Below are 20,435 nucleotides of genomic sequence, written 5' to 3' on the forward strand. Positions count from 1 at the left end.
CAAGGGGGATGCTCTTATTGTGGTTTCACGTATATTAGTAAAAAGTGAAGGTCGCCGATGTATTTTGGTATACTGTCCTCGTAAAGTGTTGGCATTTGCTCAGACCATGCCATACTATAGAATATATTCGTGAAATTCCCCGTTGACAACTTTGTCGACAACTCCGAGATTCGCCTGCAGTTACACGGCATCTGATCACTTCTTGAAAACGATTTTATATTTTTATCAAACCTGACTAACGGATTTACAAGTACCGTCCCAGTTATGCCCACTTCGTCGCGGAGGTAATTCATTAAGCTGTGTCATCGTTATTCTCATAGATCAATTAGGTCAGTATCTGTCTTCCTTGATTAAATCGGCGGCTCTCTCCGCGAACACATACACCGGTACTTGAGTATGCGCTGCTGGTAAGAACGGCTAGAACCGAGGAAGGTAAGCTTGGTGTGAGACAGTACAATTGTGTATTTATAAGACCTACCAAAACTGACGCATCGACAATCCTGACACCCTTAGCGCCCTTCAACTTCAGATGTGGGTCTACCACTCCCCAATCTGCATTCGCTGGGGACATGCTTGCCGAACCCACCGGATGGAAAAGACTGGCAACCCCATTCCTGATATCGTCTTCGGTAGTGTTTGTTACGATATCGAGGATATATCCGTCCCATACCGGGGCAGTGACCAGTTTCTGTGCACTGGCAATAGCGTATTTCATGATAGCGAGATCTTGCGAATGAGAGAGGAAGTTGGGATTAATTAGCGGTGGGTCCAAGGGGTTCGTACTGTTGATAGTAACGTTCCCGCCTACACGCAAAAAAGATGAACATTGAAAAAGACTGGACGATATGATCAAACGTACGCGATAGAGGACACATAACAGCCGGCCGGACAGAAAAGAAGTTCCCCGTTTCTGGGATGGGGTCCCGAAAAACTCCGTTCTGTAAGAGAGTCAGAAACCAAAACTTGACTTGGTCTAGCGTGGTACATGCCGATAAAATCATTTCATAATGTGCTGTCTCATTTCCGGCACACGGTTCTCCTTCAACTATGCCTGCGCCATCAGGAATTCGAAGGAACGCTAGCTGATTTGCCGCCGCCACCGTCAAAAAGCCTGTTCGAGTTGCCTGCCACTCGGCCAAGGCATCTGCTTGGAATGTCGCATTTCTGAAATAGATATTTTCTATAGTATCAGTATCGCTAACAGTGAAAAGCATGCTCCAAATGGGGTGGTCTGTGAAGTTCTTGCCGACGTCGGGAAGGTGGAGAGTCGGTGTAATGTGCAAAGCTGCGAGTTCCCCTGCGTCTCCGATCCCAGAATGAAGGAGTATATGCGGCGTGCCAATGGATCCAGCAGAAAGAACGATTTCCTTGAGGCTTGTAGGCGCGAGAGTATGTTTGGTTACTAGAAGATAACGAAATGTCAGTCGATAGCCATACTTAGCACGCGAAAAATTCCATTCACCTCCAGCATCTTGGGTAAACTCAACTGCGTTAAATGTTGGCAGTCCATTGATGTTCTTGTTATCTGACCGGAGAATTCGAGTAACATGAGCTTGAACCAAGACATGCAGGTTCGGTCGGTCAATATATCCAGGTCCAAGATATGACGTCTGCGAGCTGCTTCGAGTACCATTTCCAACCGTCAAGGGCGCCCATCCTGATCGTATTCAGCAAAGTCTGCGGTCAATCGACTGCGAATTCTCACCAATTCCCAGATGGTAACCGGAATTATAATCCAGATTGAAAGGGAAATCTTCAGGGAGTTCTGTTGTCGTCTGAATAATAAGGCTGTCCGTACCACGCGGGTATCCAGGAAGAGAAACGTCTGTAACCCCACGGAAGCCGTGAGACGCAGGGTTGAACTGACCGGTCGTATTGTGGTGGTCAGCTGGAGCGACGAAGCGTTCATTCTGTTGTAGAACGTCAATGACTTTAGTGAAAACGAAATATTTTCGACCGACCTTCCGAAAGTACGGTTGCAAAGCTTCCCATCCCCATCCAGGGTCACCACTGATTTGAGCATAACGGTCGTAATCTTGGGACGAACCGCGTGTATAGAACATAGCGTCTGGGTTTGCGTTCAGCTATGAGAATTTGGCATCCAAAGGTTCAGCACGTACTGACGGCACTGCTTCCTCCCAGTCCAAATCCTCGAGGAAGCGGTACAGAGCGCCCGTTCAACCCTGGCTGCTCGGTCGTGGTGAAGTTCCAATCCCAAACCGTCCCTGGCACTATACGAGGAAAAAAGAAAGGCACTTGAGAAAGGAGAACGTCGGCTGTCCTACAGCAAAGGTAAAAATTATCGTACAAGCCAAACGAGGGTGAACTCACGATGCGCCCGCTTCGAGAACAAGGACAGAGACCTGCGGGTCCTCTGTGAGACGGTTCGCAATGACGTTTCCTGCTGTTCCGCCTTGACCCAGTATATGAGTGCACAGCATAAAAAAACTAAAAACAGTAACATATACCTCCGACAATAATAAAATCGAAATCGAGAGTCGGAAGCTCCTCGAGCCTTTCGTATATCGCCCCGAGCACTACGGAACATAGAGCATGGAGCAAAAAGAAGGAATGCCTGAGATGCATAGTTGCTGAACGGCCCGCCAAGGGTAGGACATAGTGGTGGTCTTATGAATCATTTGACGCTTCGCGGTGAATCGTGGTACATCACGGTCCACATGATGGAGATAAGACCTTACGAAGTTCTGGTGGGATTTAGGGAAGTAGGAACCTGGTACTGTATTGGCTGTCGCGATCAATGAGATTCACCTGATCGGTCTCGTGTTCAGCCGTCAGGTCACGAACTTCAAATGTTGGAGAGGAGAAACCTCAGGATGAAGCGAACGAGCATCGACCTGAATGTAACCTGAGAATAGTGGAAACGTTTTTGGTATCCCTGAGGAATCGATTACTTATCGCCAAGCATTCCTCGAGATAGAACCTGAAGTAGGTCCGGTCGAGTGATAAATTCTAATCTCACATACAGCGCGTCTCCATGCTTTGGATACAGGGAGAAAAAAAAACAAAGTGATCGACAATGTAGCGTTCGTTCTGTCATGAATACACCGCGATGTTGAATTATATTGCGATTCGAAGCCTCTAGGCTTTATCTATTCAGTCAGAGCTTACAACTTGAATTACTTTCCGATTTAATCAGATCTACAGCCCTCTCCGCGATCACATACACAGCCGCTTGAGTATGTCCTGCTGGCACGAACGGCTATCAAAGAACAATGAGAGGTCAGCTCGCGAGGAGGGCTACTAAGACAAACTCACCATAACTGAAGCATCGACAATCCTTACGCCCTTAGCGCCCTTCAACTTCAGATCCGGGTCCACAACTCCCCAATCTGCACCAGCAGGAGACATGCTTGCTGTACCTACCGGATGGTCCACGCTATAAGAGCCGTTCCTGATATCGTCCACTGTGGTATTGGTCAAGATGTCGAGGATGTAGCCATCCCATACTGGGGCTGTAACGAAATTCTGCGCGCTGGCTAAGGCATATTGCATGATAGATAGGTCCTGCGGATGTGTGAGATAATTCGGGTTGATTAGTGGTGGGTCCAAGGGATTGGTGCTATTTATAGTGACGGTTCCGCCTATATGAATGAGAGTTTTCAATAAGCGCAAAATGTGGCTCAGCAGTGAACATACGGGAAAGAGGACACAAAACGATCGTTGAAATTCTAAAGAAGTTTCCTGTTTCTGGAACAGGTTCCCAGAAATCACCATTCTACAATGAAAAAGTTAGCAAGGTCCCAAACTGGCGTTGAATCGCCACACACTATAAAGATCAACTCGTAATGCGCAGTTTCGTTCCCCGCACACGGCTCTCCTTCCACCACACCCGTATCTTCAGGAACGCGAAGGAACCCCATTTGATTAGCTATGCCTGCTGTCAAATAACCTGTCTGGGAAGCCCGCCACTCAGCCAAGGCCTCCCTTTGAAAGGTGGCGTTTCTGAGATACACGTTCTCAATCGTGTTGGTGCTGTTAACAGAGAAAAGGATATTATATCCTGGGTGATCCGTCAAGTTCTTGCCGACGTCAGGTAGGTGGACGGTTGGTGAAATTCCGAGTGCTGCAAGTTCGATGCTGTCACCTATGCCTGAGTGTAGCAGGATATGTGGGGTGCCGATAGAGCCTGCGGAGAGAACAATTTCCTTGAGACTCGGAGGCGCAAGGGTGTGAATGGATGCTAGGCGATGACAACGCGTTAGCTAACGGATCAACAACGTATGGTAGGACAAATTCACCTCCAGCATCCTGAGTAAATTCGACAGCGTTAAATATGGGCGAACCGCCAAGATACTCTTTTGTAGACCGCAGGATCCGAGTGACATGTGTGTGGATCAGAACGTGCAGATTCGGCCGCTCAATATATTCAGGCGCAAGATAGGATGTCTGTGAGCTGCTTCGAGTCCCGTTTCCAACGGTGACTGGTGTCCATCCTGCCGATTATCAGCCTCAGCCAAAAACTTGTGCCAGTAATCCTCACCAACGCCTAGATGATATCCGGAGTTATAATCCAGATTGAAAGGGAAATCATCAGGTAATTCGGCCGTTGTCTGGATGACGTGGCTGTCGGTACCCCGTGGGTATCCAGGCATAGATACAGGGTTGATACCGTCGAAACCATGGGCGGCAGGATCGAATTGACCCGTTGTGTTGTGGTTATCGGCTGGACCTACAAAACGTTCGTTCTGTCATAGTGAGGTAGGAAGGTAAGTAGTAGCAAGCAGACGGCCGGCGACTTACCTTTCGAAAGTACAGTTGCAAGGCATCCCATCCCCATGTATCGTCACCGCTAACCTGGGCATAGCGGTCGTAATCCTGAGAGGAATCACGCGTATAAGCCATGCCATCTTGTAACGTCCGAGTCAGCTGTTGTACTCACAACGAAAACACATAATAAGATGACGTACTAACAGCACTACTTCCCCCTAATCCAAAGCCTCGTGGCAGTCGAACGGAACGTCCTTTCAATCCCGGTTGCTCCGTTGTGGTGAAGTTCCAGTCCCAAGGCGTTCCCGGAACTACGTCAGAGCAAAAGAAAGGGATCTCTGAGAGGATAACATCGGCGGTCCTGGATGAAGGTTTAGTAACAGCGTGGAAAAGGTATGTAGAAGGAGACAAACGATGTGCCAGCTTCGAGAACAAGGAGGGAGATATGGGGGTCCTCTGTCAACCGATTCGCGAGTACGTTCCCTGCGGTTCCACCTTGACACTGACATTAGCGAACAAGTAGCCTAACGTGGTGAACAACACTGACCTCCCACAATTATGTAATTGAAATCCTGGATCGGAAGGTCCTCGAACCTTTCGTGTATCGCACCAAGCGCGCTTGAGGATGAGAATGCGGCAAGCAAAATGAGGAGGGGAACCATGGGGGTCTGAGCTCTCTGCTTTGTGTTACGGACGCGCTTAAATGTATACATGAAGCGACGATCCAAAATCTTGGCAGAGAAGGTCGAACCACGGGACAAGGAGAATCTCTAATAGAACGTTGGTGTGTCGTAAGCGTGCGTAATGGACTTGAAGGAACCTTGGCAAGCAAACGTAACTGGTCACCAAACGACGTTATGTAGCTTCCTCGAGTCGCTCTTGTTACTCGACAGTGATCATCGAATAATGTCACATTTCTTACATCCAGAATCATGCAAAGGGCTTTAGTATAAGTGGGCAAGAACGTCATGCAGCAGAACATGAGCAGCGATCGTCAGAAACTGACGTTGTCCAAGAAATCAAGGATGTGGTCGTTTAGTTCTTGAGGGGGCCCTGTACATCACTATGAGGTATCCAGTCAAATGAGGACATCTATGAGAAAATCAATTCTCCCACAGAAAGATAGTGACGTTGGAAATATACCTTATTCTTCTAATATTGAGTCTGGGAGATGGACGAGAGGTCTGCAGAAATAATTGGCAGTGTTCATGGCACTATGGGTGAAACCACTGCCTCAAACTAGGTATCCGTTCAACGTTGTCGACTTATTATTTAAATTCAAACGGAGATACTTCATATATTGAAAAGTTTACCGAAGTTTCCTAACAAACATCATATATCTGCTTTGATTAAATCGGCGGCCCTCTCTGCGATTAGATATACCGGAACCTGAGTATGAGCTGCGGGTATGAATGGCTAGAAGACGAGGTATTGAGCTCGCAAAAGCATAGTACCCACGAGAGGAGTGGCTTACCAAAATTGAAGCATCTACAATTCTCACTCCCTTCGCACCTTTCAACTTCAAGTCCGGGTTTACTACGCCCCAATTGGCATCGGCAGGCGACATGCTTGCGGTACCCACAGGATGGAATACGCTGCTAGCACCATTCCGGATATCATTTTCGGTAATATTTGCATTGATACCGAGTATGTAACCGTCCCACACCGCAGCAGTAACAAACTTCTTCGCACTCTCAGCAGCATATTGCATAATAGCAAGATCTTGAGCATGCGAGAAATAGTTTGGATTGATCAGTGGCGGATCCATAGGGTTTGTACTGTTAACTGTGATATTCCCGCCTGTTACCGGCCATTTATCTGTGTTACTACTTATTAGAAAGACAAGACAGCGAGTGAACGCACGGGATAGAGGGCATATATCCGCGATTGCGATAGAAAAGAAGTTTCCTGGAGGGGGAGGGTCCAAGAGGATGCCATTCTAGGAAAAGTTCGGCATTGCCATAACCTGATTGAAACAAATTGTTCGTACCGTGAAAATAAGCTCGTAGTGCGCGGTTTCATTTCCCGCGCATGGGTCTCCGTCCAATATACCAGCGTCTTCAGGAATGCGAAGGAAGCCTACCTGATTCGATATTCCCGCCGATAAAAAGCCAGTTCGATTCGCTTGCCACTCTGCTAGAGCCTCTGCTTGGAAGGTCGTATTTCTGAAATAGATGTTCTCGATAGTGTCCGTGTCGTTAACGAAGAAGCTGATAGTCCATAAGGTATGGTCTGTCAAGTTCTTTCCAACGTCGGGAAGATGGAGCGTCGGTGCTATCCCTATAGCTTTAAGCTCGGTTTTGTCGCCGATGCCAGAGTGGAGAAGGATATGCGGGGTACCCACGGATCCGGCAGCGAGAATGACTTCTTTGAGACCGGCTGGCGCTAGGGTATGTGTAGTTGCTAGACGATGAGGTCAAGTCAGACTAAATATCCTCAAGATGTATCGCGAAGACTTTATCACCTCCTGCATCCTGGGTGAACTCGACGGCATCAAATGTCGGCTCGCCTTTGGTGTTTTTGGTATTGGACTGTAGAATCCGAGTGACGTAGGCATGAGTCAGGACATGCAAATTTGGCCGTCCGATATACTTGGGTCCAAGATAGGACGTCTGCGAGCTGCTTCGAGTCCCGTTTCCAATTGTATATTGAATCCATCCTGTCGATGTTTAATACCACTGGAGTCAGTCATACAATTTCCAGTAGATTCTTACCGATTCCTAATTGGTATCCGGAGTTGTAATCCAAATTGAAAGGATAATCGTCCGGAAGCTCCAGCGTAGTTTGAATGACGCGGCTATCCGTAGCTCGCGGGACTCCAGAGAGAGACACCGAGTTGATGCCGTGGAAGCCATGGACCGCAGGATTGAATTGACCAGTGGTGTTGTGGTGATCACTAGGGGGGACAAAGCGTTCATTCTATCGTAGCGTTATCAACAGGGATGGCAATAAAAGGCAAAAGATGAACCTTCTGAATGTACGGTTGCAATGCCTCCCATCCCCAACCAGGGTCACCACTGATCTGGGCATAACGATCGTAATCTTGAGACGAACCACGCGTGTAGAACATATAATCTGGAAACACATTAATTGAAAGATCCGGGCAAAACCCTCAAAAGGACTTACTGACTGCACTACTCCCTCCCAATCCAAATCCTCTAGGGTACGGAACAGAACGGCCATTCAATCCTGGTTGTTCAGTTGTGGTAAAATTCCAGTCCCAAGGGGTTCCGGGAGTTATGTCAAGGCAAAAGAACGGAACCTCGGAGAGGAGGACATCAGCCGTCCTGTGGAAGAGTCAGCATTAAAAGTCAAAGCATATAGAGAGGGACAGACGATCCGCCAGCTTCAAGTACGAGCACGGAGACGTGATCATCTTCTGTCAAACGGTTTGCAAGAACATTCCCTGCAGTTCCGCCTAGATTTCAATGTTATAAGACAGAGAATGAATACCGGGTTCGCTGGAAGGACTAACCTCCGATTATAATGAAGTCAAAATTCTGAGTAGGGAGATCTTCGAACCTCTGGTATATGGCACCAAGCGCGCTTGAACATAATATGAGGAGGGTAAGGAACAAAGCATCCATGGTTAATTCAACGGACGCACCACAATCTTAGAGATGGTTACTTATATATATATTGTGACCATCTAAATCTCCAACTGGCCTTGGTCATACCTGGAAGAGGACAGTCCACATGATATAAACTAGTGAAACGTTAGTGAGATAGGATAGAATACCTAAGGGGCGCTCGGCCACAGCGATCGCCACTACTTGGCCGACCGGGATTTCATTTCTGCACCGGCAAGAGATGCATCATGAAGGAAGTACTTCCATTGGTCTTGTGCTCATGATGTTGCTGAAGTGCCTGCCAGTTCCGTGATTTCATTGAATTCCGGCATCAGAAGTCCTGAGGTTACGGGAGCTGACATTATTAAATGATAATACGGAGGTAAGGAAAGGTGATCACTTACCCCGGATTAGAATTCAGATTGGACCTGGAGTATTCACTGACGATAGTTTTCACCACTAATTAATTGACATCTACAGCGCCCATCGCCATACGCCATACACCGGCTTTGTCAAAGCTTGTTTTCGAGCTCGGTCTCACAGTAAAAATTCTTTACTTCCTTGAAAAGGACTGGCATGAAACGGTTCGGAAGAAATAAGCAGGAGAGAACTAGCGAATAAATCCACAGCGATGCGGCTATGATAATGGAACGGTGAACGAGGCGAGGTGGACCCCCTCTCCTTCGGATCTTAGGCTAAGCCTCGGTATACATAGCCAAAGGCTGTTGCAACGAATGTAAATTTCTGTATCAATGAGACCAACTAATCAATGCCATTAGTTAAGGAAGAATTTACATACTTAATGAAAGATCCCCTTACCTCAGAACAGGATAGTTCATGCATAGAAGGTACCGGTAATTAGTCTTGCCTAGCACGACAGATGGGGCAAGGTGAATGGATAGATGGAGGAAATTCTTGAAGTGCAGTTCTGGCAGACAGCAAGCGAGCACCTTACGGTAACATTTTCTATCATCCAAAAGTCAGCACAACTCGCAAAACACATCGTCCTTCCTCACAGGGTCAACGTAGCGTTCCGGAAAAAAGTTCGACGTCCGAACCCACGAAGGCGGCGCAGAAACGCCTGCAACATCCATAAACCTTTCCAACTCCTTCTGTATGATTGTTTTTGTCGCCGCCCTGTACGCGCTTTTATTGATAGCAAAGCACAGAGCGAGAGCTGACTGGGATTTGACGTTCACAACCTTGAAGATACTGCGAAAGAAAATGCGGTGCTCGCGAAGGATAGGTAGGATGTGGCAAAATATTTTGCTGCTATCGTTCCAAGTGGTTCTGGGAACCAGGTATGAAGAAATTCTCGTCCAGTGGCCAACCCCACAGCGTCAAAGAGAAACCCTTGCGTTTGGGACGTGTTCTACGGGCTGCACGGGCCTTGTGTGATACCTTTGGTTGGGGTACACAAGAGTTCTGGCTGTCAGAGGGAAGAGACGCAGGAAGAGCCTTTAGCGTGTTTGAACAAGACTGAATCTCTGAATTCAAGGTGAGAGTAGACATTTTGGGGGTTAATTCAGGGTTCATCGTCTGTACCAAGAATTGATATGATAGAAGAGACGGGGGAAATAAGAGCGCACGATTCAATGAAGGGGGGTGGGGCTGGTTCTAGAGAGAACGGAGTACTCGACTGTCAACCTGAGGTCGAATTTTGGCCCAACATATGCACGTGATTTGCCATTAAGATAAGGGCGGCATTTCAAGTTTGGTAAATTCCGACACCTCTTTGTTTCGCACTATCGTCATCCTCTACAAGGTGAATAGCAAACGCGAATTATTCAGAGGCAGCGCAATCAAGTTCATTCGCTATGGATATATCTGTTGGGCTACCAACATGGCTTGCAGCGAGCTGGGAGAAGTAAGTTTTTCTTCACGATTTCTGAGCGCATACAACCAGCTTATAGTCGCCTATGTTTCCTCCAGTCTGTGATTGCGAGCGTTAGCACGAACAAACACACGCCGGTGGAATCGCCTTTTTTTGCTCGCCCTTCTTCAGTTCTTTCGGGATTCCATAATAGTGAGATTCAGGTGGAGAAACGGAGCATATGTCACTTTGTGGTGTCTCAAACAGTCAGTCCTACGACAACCTCTCAAGTAGCGGAGGCTAGCGCTCGCTCCTGTGGGTTACCCACTTTCCATATTACAATGCTATGCCCAAGCTGATGTGTTGTAGAAGCAATATTTCCTTCATCACCGTATGGCAGACCCTAGCACTATGTGACAAAAATGAGTTTTCAAACAGTGTAAATAGGGCGACGATGGAGAATGGACGAGAAAGACTACGACACAAATTATGTACGTTCTCTGCAGTATTGGTACTCATGGACGCGTTGAGTGACATCGCTCCCCAGAACTATCCCACAAAAGCTGTCAGATATCATTGTTCCTCAGGACTGTCCTGCAAAACTTGTCAAGCTCAAGGACCATCGTCTCTTGCTGCACTTCTTCCACCCACGTATACTCCTGCGCTTCCCTCTTTGCACATTCCTCACACATAGTAAACAACCACCCATCTGAATCAGCCAAGTTACCCGGTCCACCGCATTCCTCGCATATCTTCATCGCCTTCTCTTCCATCTCTAGCAGATACTTCCAAATCTCCTCATCTCCATTTTCCACGGATATTCTCAGCTCACCATACTTCTCCTTGATTTGTGTGAAGATGACGTCAGTTTCTTTGAGCTTCTCGCAAATCTGGCGAATGAGTCCTTCCCATCCTCTTCCGCACAATATCCCCCATTTCTTTATCTCGGAGTCGGCGAAGAGGCTCGGATATTCTTCCATGAGATCAGACTCCCATTCCTCGATGTCCTCCACGAACAGATCCCTGAATGATTAGAATGGTGGATTTGAAGAGCGAGAGATACGACTCACTCGGGAAGGTTATCCCAGTTTTGCGTGGCGTTCAGATTGGGTTGCATGGAAGACATGAAGGCAATGAATTTACGGCGTCGTTGGAAGGGATTGATAGTTCGGATGAAACCTTTCTCCCCAGGCAGCCAGTCATAATAACGTAATAACGGTGGACAGTGATCGATTCAGCATCAAATTTAGACCTTGACTCATGCCACCATGTCTCGCTCTTCTTCCCCGGTCCCTATTCCCTCTGAAGCACTGTGCTAGACGAATATCAACCATCAAACGCACAGTTCCAAGTTATTTGGATCACGAGGGTGGCTGGTTATGGAACAATGCCCTTCGTATGTTTTTTTTCCCTTGTCCCTTCAAGTTTTTCATTTATTCTCTAGAACGAAGCCGACGGCGTGTACACTTGGATATCGATGCTCTCTAGAATATTGCCTGTTCAGCGGTTGGTGCTCTACGCTGCGTTCGGACCGAAAATCTCGCACAGGGTCCTCCTTCCAGTGTTATATCTATTTCTGTGGCTCTAATGGTTTTTACAGGTTCTTACAATAAGATTTTTCTCTTCGGCTTTGATAACGAGGTAGAGGCCATCGCAAGGATTCCCTGCACGCTGGTGGGTAATGTCCACATGTCCACCGCCAGCGAGGTAGCCACTATGGAATACGTTCGAAAAGTCTTTGACAAGCCCACACCACGCGTTCTTGCTTGGAGCAAGACCCCGGAAGCTCGAGCCGCTGTAGGGACGGATTTCATCCTCATGGAATACATACAGGGTGTTCCGTTGGAGAACCGTTGGCTGAATACTTTCGACGAGAACATCGCAGTGGTCATGCGCGAGTTGATCCATTTCGATATCGATATCCACCAGCGCCCATTTTTGCAGATCGGTAGCCTGTTCTTCAAGGAGGACGTTAGCCCCGAGCTGCAGAATAGACCGCTGTACCTCAGGGAGACGGATAACAAGGCGCCAGCCGCTGACAAGCATCGGATTGGGCCCGTTGTTGATAACCAATACTGGTTTGGCGGAGAGGAACCCGTCGTTGATGATCGTGGTCCTTGTGAGTGATGCTCCTTATCTTTATTTGGAGAAAGGCTAATCGTCATCCTCAGGGCCTAGTATGACAACTTCCCTGCAAGCAACCTGTCGTTTGGCACTGCGTAGGGCCGAATCTCAAGCTGCGAGCGCCACCTCTTCTTGTCCATCCCCCAGCTCGCTCCTGAGCTGGTCAAAACCGCACGACCTCCCTGAGCTACGTCGACTCTTACACCACTGCATATCGATGGTACCTTACTTGACTCCATCAGAGCCGGCAATAGCATACCCCTTCCTTACCCACCCCATCTCTCAAGGTCCAACATGATCGTGCAACCCTCCGGAGCAGCGAACATTCTCTCATACGTCGACTGGCAAGGCGCCACTGCCATCCCGTATCTCATGGGCCCCGATCTCGCTCCCGCGCTCCGCTACGAAGGAAGTCTCATCCCGTTCCCTGAAGATCCCTTCAGTCTTCCAGAGATGCCTCCAAATATCCCACCCGAGCTCAAAGAACAGGCTGAATTGGAGTGGAGACTCGCTAAACGACATAGAGGCGTCGCGAGCATCCTTATGCGAAATGTCCCAATGTGGTTTGCCACTGCGTGTGTGTACCGTGTTGATCTGCTGAGGGCGCTGCCTGATACGGCGTTGCGGTGTTACGCGGACGGCCCGCATCGACTACGGCATCTCGTCTACGAGATGTACTAGGAATGGTCCTCTATCGTGGAAGGTTCCGCTGAGTGTCCTGTTCGACTGTCGCCAGCGGAAATTGCGCGTGAACAGGAGGAGTATGCTGCGTATTCGCACTACCAGCAGCGCAGAGACGAGGCTCTCGCGTCGATACAAGGTGACCCTGATGGGTGGATGTCAGAGGAAGATGCAGTAGTGATGCGCCAGAGGTGGGCTGTAGCGCGCGAGGCGTGGAATGAAGACGAAGCAGGCGGTCCATTTCCTCTACAAGACACAATGTGGTCGTTCCATCTTACCTGACTGGCGTTTTCTTTTGTCAATGAAATCCCCTCTTATACCGATAACCATCCTTGACAATATACGAGCGCATTCAACCAGTTATTCTGGCCGGAATATGCTTGCTCGACCAAAGGAAGCATAGACAAGCTATACATGACCATTAAATGAAGACAAGCTTACCTTCTCCATGTTAGAAGCCTAGCTTTGCAACGAACGAGCTGGAAACCGCCGCCTCCCAGTAACCCACGATTTCTATAACTTGAAGCCAGTGCAAGGAGGATGGTGGTGGTGGTGGTGGTAGGATGAACCCGCGAGGTATCGGGATAAGCCGAACCCACCTTGCGCTCTACTATACGCGATTCGATGACCCCATGTATCCTTCTGTGCAAGATGCCAAGATCCCGCCCTACGTTTCACCGTGGTAACTCAAACTGCAACACGGCCCTCGGAACCCAAACCCGAACTCGAAGTAATCTTCTGACAGGATTTCCGGAGAGCGATGATATCAACATTTCGGAAGGCGGGGTAGCGGGACCTGGTTTTTGGTTTCCCTGGCATGCTCATCTACTACTTAATTTGCGTCTTACCTTTCTATTGCCGGTGGGACCACTACATATGTCGTGTTTCCGAAGGAGATCATTGGACGCTACTGATCTCGAGGCACAGCCGCCCGATCCCATTGATGGTGCCACCTTTCTTCCCTTCCCTTCCTGGCCTAATTCTGGGTACGGTTATCCATAGACATCCCTTGACGTTACGTCCTGCCGTAAAACGGCTGGAAGCGATATATTATCACATCGTTCAATGGCTTTATAAGCGGTTTTACAACTTATCATTTTCACGCCCGCTCTCCCCTCACACATGCTTCCCACCACACTTTTTCTGGGCTTAGCGGGAACCGCGCTAGCTTTCCACGGCCAGGCATGTCAGCGCATTGCTGTCGAGGTCTCGTCTGCGACAGGTGTTTATTATCCTGGTTAGTACTACTTAGTATCAAGTCTTCGCTCGGCATTTGGCTGACCTCAGATAGGATCCCCATCATACATCGCAGACAATGACCACTACGTCTCATCAAGCTCGCAATCCTCAAAATGCAGTGTCGAACCTGGGTCTGCTGAAGATGTCGGCATCATTGTGTGTATCACATCTTTTCTCATTTGTTTGTTTGTACCTAACGTCATCCCAGCTTGGTATTTTAGGCGAGACGAAGACGCCATTTGGTGTATGCGTCCAAGCCAATATCTTCTCTCCAAGTTTAACCACCTCTTACAGATCAAAGGCGGCGGACACGCCACGAACCAAGGTTTTTCCTCAACGACCGGTGTCCAGATCGCCATGACGCGCTTCAACGAAGTCACATACGACTCTGCGACACACACAGCGGCGATTGGTGCTGGTAATATCTGGGATGATGTCTATGCGGCGCTGGATGCTCAGGGTGTGAATGTACTCGGGGGGAGGGTAACAGGGATTGGTGTGGCGGGGTTTACTCTTGGTGGTGGTGCGTATGCGTGTGACGACCCAAGTCCTGGTTGACTGATTATCTAAAGGGTATTCTTGGCTGAGCAACCAGCACGGGCTCGCTATCGACAACGTGCTCGCGTACGAGCTGGTGGTGCCAAATGGGACTGTGGTGACTGTGAAGGAAGAGACTGATCCGGAGCTTTTCTTTTCGCTCAAGGTACGTGTCCATCTCTTTAGTATTATCGTTATAAACCATTTTCAACAGGGCGGCGGCAACAACTACGGTATTGTTACTCGCTTTACTGTGAAAGCTTTCCCCCAGGGTACTGTTTGGGTATGCACACCCTGGAAATATCGGTAGAGATAACTAACTAGCTTCTCTAGGGTGGCATAGCTGCATATAACACAAGTTACCTGCCCGCGTTCACCGCAGCAACCGTCAAGTTCTGTTCAGAGGTCACCGATCCCAAAGCGGGGATAATCATTGTGTACGGATACACCAGCGGTCAGGTATTCCATCCACATCCTCTCCCGCCATCGAGTTCTCATGGTAACAGGTACTTCTCTCCACTCAAATGTTCTACGACGGCCCCACCCCTCCAATCGGCATCTTTGACGATTTCCTCGCCATACCCGCTGTAGCCCAAGATGTCACAACCCGTTCCTTCTTCGACTTGATCAACTCTACGTTCGCAACCATAAATCCCTCGGCTGGATACCGGTATGGTTTGTCAACTCGCAGTATTAGTAACAGCTCACGAGACTAATAATTAGGACGGTATACAACGACATCCCTGAACTCGAGTACTCCGAGTCTACCATCCGAAACATCATCGATGATCTCACCGTAAGCTTCCCTTCCTTTCCTGGTCCTCTCTAACCTTCCTCCTAGTTTTGGGGTCCCACTCTTTCCACCCACAGCGGTGTCGTAACAGCCTACGCCCTCGAACCCTTCTTGCCCAGCCTCCTCACACACGCCCCCGCCGGCTCCTCTGCATATCCAGGCTCGCGCGCCCAAGTCTTCTTCCCCACCAACCTCGACTTGATCTGGGTGGAGGAGACCGAGGACGAGGTGTTTCACGATGCGGCGAGGAAGATAGTAGAAAGGCTTGGGGTGGAGGGCGCACCACGGTACCCGAATTATGCGATTATTGGGACTCCAGTGGTGGATATGTTTGGGCAGGAGGGGCTGAGGAGGATGCAGGCTGTGAGGGAGAGGGTGGATCCAGAAGGGGTGATGCAGTTGACTGGGGGGTTCAAAGTGTAGGGAAATATATTGGTCTACGTCAAACTCGTGTTCGACGCTAATCGTTGGAAATATTGTCGACTTGGGCAGCCTGCTCGCAATTTTTCAAAATCCAATTTCATTCCGGGTCCCGACACGTTTTCTTACCAAGGAACGAAATTCGATCACCAATACTGAAAATACAAAGCCATACCTGTCTTCGCCGTACTTCCCAATAACCAAATGTCCATAAATCTGAGAAGGAAGCGAATTGCTCGATTAGTGAGCTTCTAAGCTTTGCTTTTAGAACTCTTCGATTTATCGACGTGGCTGGCCATATTCGAGGTCGAACTCTTGCCACCAGAAGCAGAGAAAGTGTGGTCTGCGGAAGCGATGGAGCGACGGATGCTCTGCATGGCGCCCCCCTCCCCATTTCAGGAAGAGCAGTTCGCATCGCATCGTTAAAGTGCACCTTTGTTGGGAGTGCTGGTAAATCCTGGTCTGGGGATGTCATAATAGACGGAGGAAGGAAGTTGCTGAATGTTAACTTCTGACTCGTTGAGCACGACACAATATTTTGGAGGGCATCTTCCTTGAAGTTTACGTGACGAATATTTTTGTTTAAGCGCAAAAATGGCCGAGACAAAGTAAAGACACACGAACTTGAAGTCTTGAAGCGCGTCATTCTCTAGCGGCTCATGTCTGATGTCACATGATCGTACCGTGACTATATACCAGCAAGGGGCTTACATAAGGATCGCCTTTTTACTACTTCACAGCTGGATGACGACTATTTTGCACGAGTCAAAATGACATCAAAACGCTCTTCTGGGATTTTGCATCGGTCAAAATCCTTCAGTATTTCCTTATTAGGGAGGTGCCAAGGATTTTGATTCCATTTTGACCCGCGCAAAATAGTCGCCACCCAGCTGTGGCTTGCTAGCATCTCTTGATAACACCAATTCTTCTTCCCACAATCTCCTGCTCTTTCTTTGGTTGAATGGATACCGATGGACGATCAAACATTTCTCCCAAGCGCTCACGTTCGGGCAGCGACACCGATACCATAGACTCGGATGCTCCCCCACAAAAGCGCTCAACTCTCGTCCTTCTCAACGAGGTACTCAGCGATGAAGAACTGGAGGACATCGTAGATCACGCTGTCAATGTGGAACTGTTGGTCCGCGATATCGCTAGGCTCTCGACCGATGTGTCGGACGCCAGAGGGTTACATGCTTTATCCGCATTCCTGTCCGACATGGTAGGGGTTGCGGCAGAATACCCTCATTCGGAAATCAAGGCAGAATATGTGAAGCGGTGGGCTTGTTCTAAGCTCCTACAGTCTAATCCTGAAGTTTTTGATGTCGCCTTGGCTGCGGCGCAAGCGATAGGGCAGAGTGAGCCGGCGAAGAACGAAGCTTTTCGAAATCTTTTCAGACTTCGTGCGTATCAACAACATTCATCTGACGCGGTGTTTCAGTACTCACCAGAGCTAAAGAAGCGCTGCACCTGTCTAGCATTGCATCTCATGGAAGCCCTGGACGAGGTACGTACCAGTCACCTCTGCTTTACCGTCGTTTTTCTTACTCTCGTAGGTGCGTCTCAAAGTTTGTTAGTCGCCGTGGCCAAAGCCTCACAGACATCCCCTTACATTGGTGACTATCCTGCAAGACTTCTTGCAGATATCACCTCCCATGTCAAGGCTCATTGTGCGGAAGGTTACGGAAGTATTGGTGCCATAATCCAAAGCTCGGGGACCGGTAAATCACGGACGATGCATGAGATCGCTGCCAACGTGTTCACCATTCTGATTAACATCAGTCAGACCGACAGTGCTGACCTAGGGGCTGGTTAGTCCCTTTACTTTCTTTTCATTAACCGTATCTCACCCCGCCTGCAGTGTATCCTACTTGCCCGATATACTCGTGCGCCAACATTTACTGCCCCATAGATCTGTTAACCTCCACATTCGATATCACTGCTTTCTCCGGGCCATGTTCGAACGCGTAAAAGCGGAATTGTGTGCCCTCAAGGTGGACCAGAATTGTGATCCAGCTGACAAAGCTCTGCTTTGGAGAGAGCATCTATCAAGTGGATCCGTCCGCAAGATGCTGTACAGAAAGGTCATCGACTGCGCTAAATCGGTATGAATTCTCAATATTCCGTTCAAGTGGGGTGTTGATGTTTCGACAGCATGAAGCTATCACTGCCACTCTAACGGATCACCCTGATGAGTCCGTAAGGAATAAAACACACGCAGAGCTTCTCTGGTCCACCAATCAGAGCTTCGAGAGCTTACTCAAGGCAGTGAACTCTCGAGAGCACTTGAAGATCCTGATGTACCTCGACGAAGCTCATACTCTAGTCATCACACCGACAGATACCACAAATCATGGCATGTTGTGCTCGACACTAGCCGATCTCAGTGACCTCCATCATTTCACTATATTTATATCGACGACGGGGGTGCTGAGGATCGTTGAACAACACATTCAGCACGACTACCGCTCATCTCGAGCTGTCGCTCCGATACCGAAGCTACTCGCACCTTTCACTATCCTTCCTTTCGATATCGGACCACCTGTGCTACACAGAAAGACAACTTTCGAGACGTTACGAAGCATCGAACCCCTTGCCCGCTTTGGCCGACCATTGTAAGTTCGATGCCTTTCATTCGGAGATCCTTGTTGTCCACTTTATCCTTTAGATGGCATGTCATGCTCGCGGCAGATGTAACACCGGCGTCACTCATCCTGCGGGCTCGATCAAAACTGACTCACAGAGATCGGGGCCGCCGTTCCATGTCGCCTTTGCACGGCGCAGCTACACCTGCTGAACATGTGAAGGAGCCCGAGAAGGTCGTACAGATGGCCCTTGTGGGTATTCGAGTTATGATTGAATTCACACCTCGTCGATAAAAGGCCCATCGTCTCCAGGAGATGGTAAAAGGACACATGCGTATAGCATTCTCTGTTCCTTCGCACAGGGAATATATGATGTCTGGATATCCTTCGGAGCCGATTCTGGCTGAAGCGGTAGCGATTTCGATCTACGAAGAAGGCGTGAGCATGGTGAAAGTCATATCTGAGCTTATCCAGAATGATCTTATCGACAAGGGCGAGCGGGGAGGACTTGTTGCCCGTCTATTGCTTACTTTGGCGTGGGATGCGGCAATCCACAGTCTAATGTCGAAAAAGAAACATCCGACACTTCTGGGCTCTCACGAACACGGTCATGCTGCCTATTCCCGTCCCATTCCTCTGATGGACTTCTTGGCCGCTCTTTTACCAGAAGAATATCTGGAAAAGATTCTACAGAGCACACCGGATCATCAACTAGGGGGGAGGACTTTCGGCGAGGCGTTCAAGTACGCCTACGTACACTTTACACATTTCGGACGCGCCGGAAGTTCTAATGCGATCAACTCTGGCTCTGCGCTTGCGGCTTTCATTCGTGGGATGGCCTTCCAATGCTGTTCCGGACACCCAGTCATCGATATCCTCATTCCTGTTCTCATCGTCCCCAAACGTGAAGCCTCGCGACCCGACTTCAACGTCGACGATCTGACTCTCGACAAATTTCAACGCTCGAGTGTCATGATATCGGTCAAGGATAGGGAGAATGCTGAGAAGAGGAATTATACGATCAGTGCTGAATCAGTCGACTTTTGGCTGGACCAAGACACAGACGTTGATGTTCCGTACATTGCGATCTTGATGCAGCTTGGTGACATTGGGAAGCCTGCAGCTCGACGTGCCAAGTGTCAGACTGACTCGTCTCCAGTCGCCCCCACGATCTCGACCCGTTCGCAGCAGGCTCCTGGATCGATGCAGAAACCATCAGTGAAGACTGGTACCGTCCGTGCTACAAGACAGAGCGAGAGTCCTAAAAAAGAGCATCCTCGCTACTCGATTATTATCTCTGGCTGCTCCTCTAGCATTCACAAGCTCATCTCTCCCAATGAGAAAGCCATGTATTCGGCAATGTTAGCATCCAAGGACGAGCAATCTCTGGTTCTCCTCAGGAAAATGAAACCTTTCTGGAACTTGGGACCTGCATGTTTTGATTGGGTGGCAGACCTGCCTGGCATTGGCATCGTTCCGGACGTTGTGGAAATGGATTATGTTCCAGGTTTTATGTATGGTGACCAAAATGTGGTCATCGAAGATGAGGATGAGGATGCTCCGGACATTGGGGACGAAACTGGAGTGGATCTTTGGCACAATGCTTGATAGGTATACTCTAGTATTATTGTCTCGTCTCCGCTCAAGATTACTATGTTACTAGGTCTTGTAAAGAGTATCAGTGTCATGACGATGTTTAGTATGTAGTCCCACATTTCTATGGGCAGAATTGTACGGACGCATATGAGGAGAAGCCTGATCTGCCAAAGAGATTTGGAAAAGATCATTGAAGAAGAAAATTCCATTTATGCTGTATCATTCTATTTGCATGGGGAGGTTTCCAAGGAGTATGGAGACTACCCCTTTGTAGAAGAATATTGATTAATAGAGCTTCATTCCCGAATCTTTGAACTTTGATCAAGTACATGTATAAGAAGTTTTGGTTG

The 20,435-nt window shown here is 48.6% G+C and overlaps 7 protein-coding genes across 7 annotated transcripts; 4 read left to right on the forward strand and 3 right to left on the reverse strand.

The window, feature by feature from the left end:
* Positions 1–330: 330 nt before the first annotated feature.
* Positions 331–5,390, reverse strand: EV420DRAFT_1641064 (uncharacterized protein; the record flags this gene model as incomplete). The annotated part of the gene is made up of 19 exons (XM_060477185.1): positions 331–417; positions 479–804; positions 860–1,402; positions 1,463–1,657; positions 1,706–1,910; positions 1,962–2,068; positions 2,121–2,281; positions 2,332–2,413; positions 2,469–2,537; positions 3,142–3,220; positions 3,277–3,602; positions 3,658–3,736; positions 3,789–4,201; positions 4,260–4,454; positions 4,502–4,706; positions 4,762–4,868; positions 4,929–5,089; positions 5,142–5,223; positions 5,276–5,390. 19 exons carry the CDS (start codon positions 5,388–5,390, stop codon positions 331–333), a joined length of 3,537 nt encoding a protein of 1,178 aa, XP_060332555.1.
* A 663-nt stretch (positions 5,391–6,053) lies between these two features.
* On the reverse strand, positions 6,054–8,315 carry EV420DRAFT_1532611 (aryl-alcohol oxidase precursor; the record flags this gene model as incomplete). Its single annotated transcript, XM_060472727.1, has 10 exons — positions 6,054–6,144; positions 6,203–6,528; positions 6,592–6,667; positions 6,719–7,131; positions 7,193–7,387; positions 7,443–7,647; positions 7,697–7,803; positions 7,855–8,015; positions 8,065–8,146; positions 8,204–8,315. The coding sequence occupies 10 exons, from the start codon at positions 8,313–8,315 to the stop codon at positions 6,061–6,063; spliced, it is 1,761 nt and encodes a 586-aa protein (XP_060332556.1). The 3' UTR covers positions 6,054–6,060.
* Positions 8,316–9,322: 1,007 nt separating this feature from the next.
* On the forward strand, positions 9,323–9,702 carry EV420DRAFT_1532623 (uncharacterized protein). The gene has a single exon (XM_060472728.1). The coding sequence runs from the start codon at positions 9,414–9,416 to the stop codon at positions 9,693–9,695; it is 282 nt and encodes a 93-aa protein (XP_060332557.1). The 5' UTR covers positions 9,323–9,413; the 3' UTR covers positions 9,696–9,702.
* A 728-nt stretch (positions 9,703–10,430) lies between these two features.
* On the reverse strand, positions 10,431–11,261 carry EV420DRAFT_213706 (uncharacterized protein). The gene is made up of 2 exons (XM_060481245.1): positions 11,181–11,261; positions 10,431–11,117 (listed from the first exon to the last, which is right to left on the reverse strand). Exon 2 carries the CDS (start codon positions 11,088–11,090, stop codon positions 10,677–10,679), a length of 414 nt encoding a protein of 137 aa, XP_060332558.1. The 5' UTR covers positions 11,091–11,117; positions 11,181–11,261; the 3' UTR covers positions 10,431–10,676.
* Positions 11,262–11,370: 109 nt separating this feature from the next.
* Positions 11,371–13,197, forward strand: EV420DRAFT_1478292 (uncharacterized protein; the record flags this gene model as incomplete). The annotated part of the gene is made up of 4 exons (XM_060469480.1): positions 11,371–11,506; positions 11,711–12,229; positions 12,422–12,811; positions 12,938–13,197. 4 exons carry the CDS (start codon positions 11,371–11,373, stop codon positions 13,195–13,197), a joined length of 1,305 nt encoding a protein of 434 aa, XP_060332559.1.
* A 481-nt stretch (positions 13,198–13,678) lies between these two features.
* EV420DRAFT_213576 (FAD-binding domain-containing protein) lies at positions 13,679–15,956 on the forward strand. The gene is made up of 10 exons (XM_060481244.1): positions 13,679–14,152; positions 14,207–14,310; positions 14,363–14,398; positions 14,449–14,677; positions 14,727–14,857; positions 14,906–14,974; positions 15,025–15,150; positions 15,198–15,361; positions 15,415–15,487; positions 15,533–15,956. Exons 1-10 carry the CDS (start codon positions 14,038–14,040, stop codon positions 15,905–15,907), a joined length of 1,422 nt encoding a protein of 473 aa, XP_060332560.1. The 5' UTR covers positions 13,679–14,037; the 3' UTR covers positions 15,908–15,956.
* A 1,437-nt stretch (positions 15,957–17,393) lies between these two features.
* EV420DRAFT_1306428 (uncharacterized protein) lies at positions 17,394–20,097 on the forward strand (the record flags this gene model as incomplete). The annotated part of the gene is made up of 5 exons (XM_060468495.1): positions 17,394–17,719; positions 17,766–18,009; positions 18,059–18,519; positions 18,546–18,753; positions 18,787–20,097. 5 exons carry the CDS (start codon positions 17,394–17,396, stop codon positions 20,095–20,097), a joined length of 2,550 nt encoding a protein of 849 aa, XP_060332561.1.
* Positions 20,098–20,435: the final 338 nt, after the last annotated feature.

The sequence above is a fragment of the Desarmillaria tabescens genome (genome assembly GCF_030435595.1).
Source record: "Desarmillaria tabescens strain CCBAS 213 chromosome Unknown EV420scaffold_12, whole genome shotgun sequence".
Lineage (NCBI taxonomy): Eukaryota > Fungi > Basidiomycota > Agaricomycetes > Agaricales > Physalacriaceae > Desarmillaria > Desarmillaria tabescens.

Bases quoted from the DNA above. Each gene is read 5' to 3' on its own strand.
- EV420DRAFT_1532623 (XM_060472728.1), top strand. From the start codon at position 9,414: ATGATTGTTTTTGTCGCCGCCCTGTACGCGCTTTTATTGATAGCAAAG.
- EV420DRAFT_213576 (XM_060481244.1), top strand. From the start codon at position 14,038: ATGCTTCCCACCACACTTTTTCTGGGCTTAGCGGGAACCGCGCTAGCT. The intron at 14,311-14,362 runs GTGTGTATCACA...ACGTCATCCCAG, and splicing joins CTGAAGATGTCGGCATCATT to CTTGGTATTTTAGGCGAGAC. The intron at 15,362-15,414 runs GTATGGTTTGTC...ACTAATAATTAG, and splicing joins AATCCCTCGGCTGGATACCG to GACGGTATACAACGACATCC.
- EV420DRAFT_213706 (XM_060481245.1), bottom strand. From the start codon at position 11,090: ATGGAAGAATATCCGAGCCTCTTCGCCGACTCCGAGATAAAGAAATGG.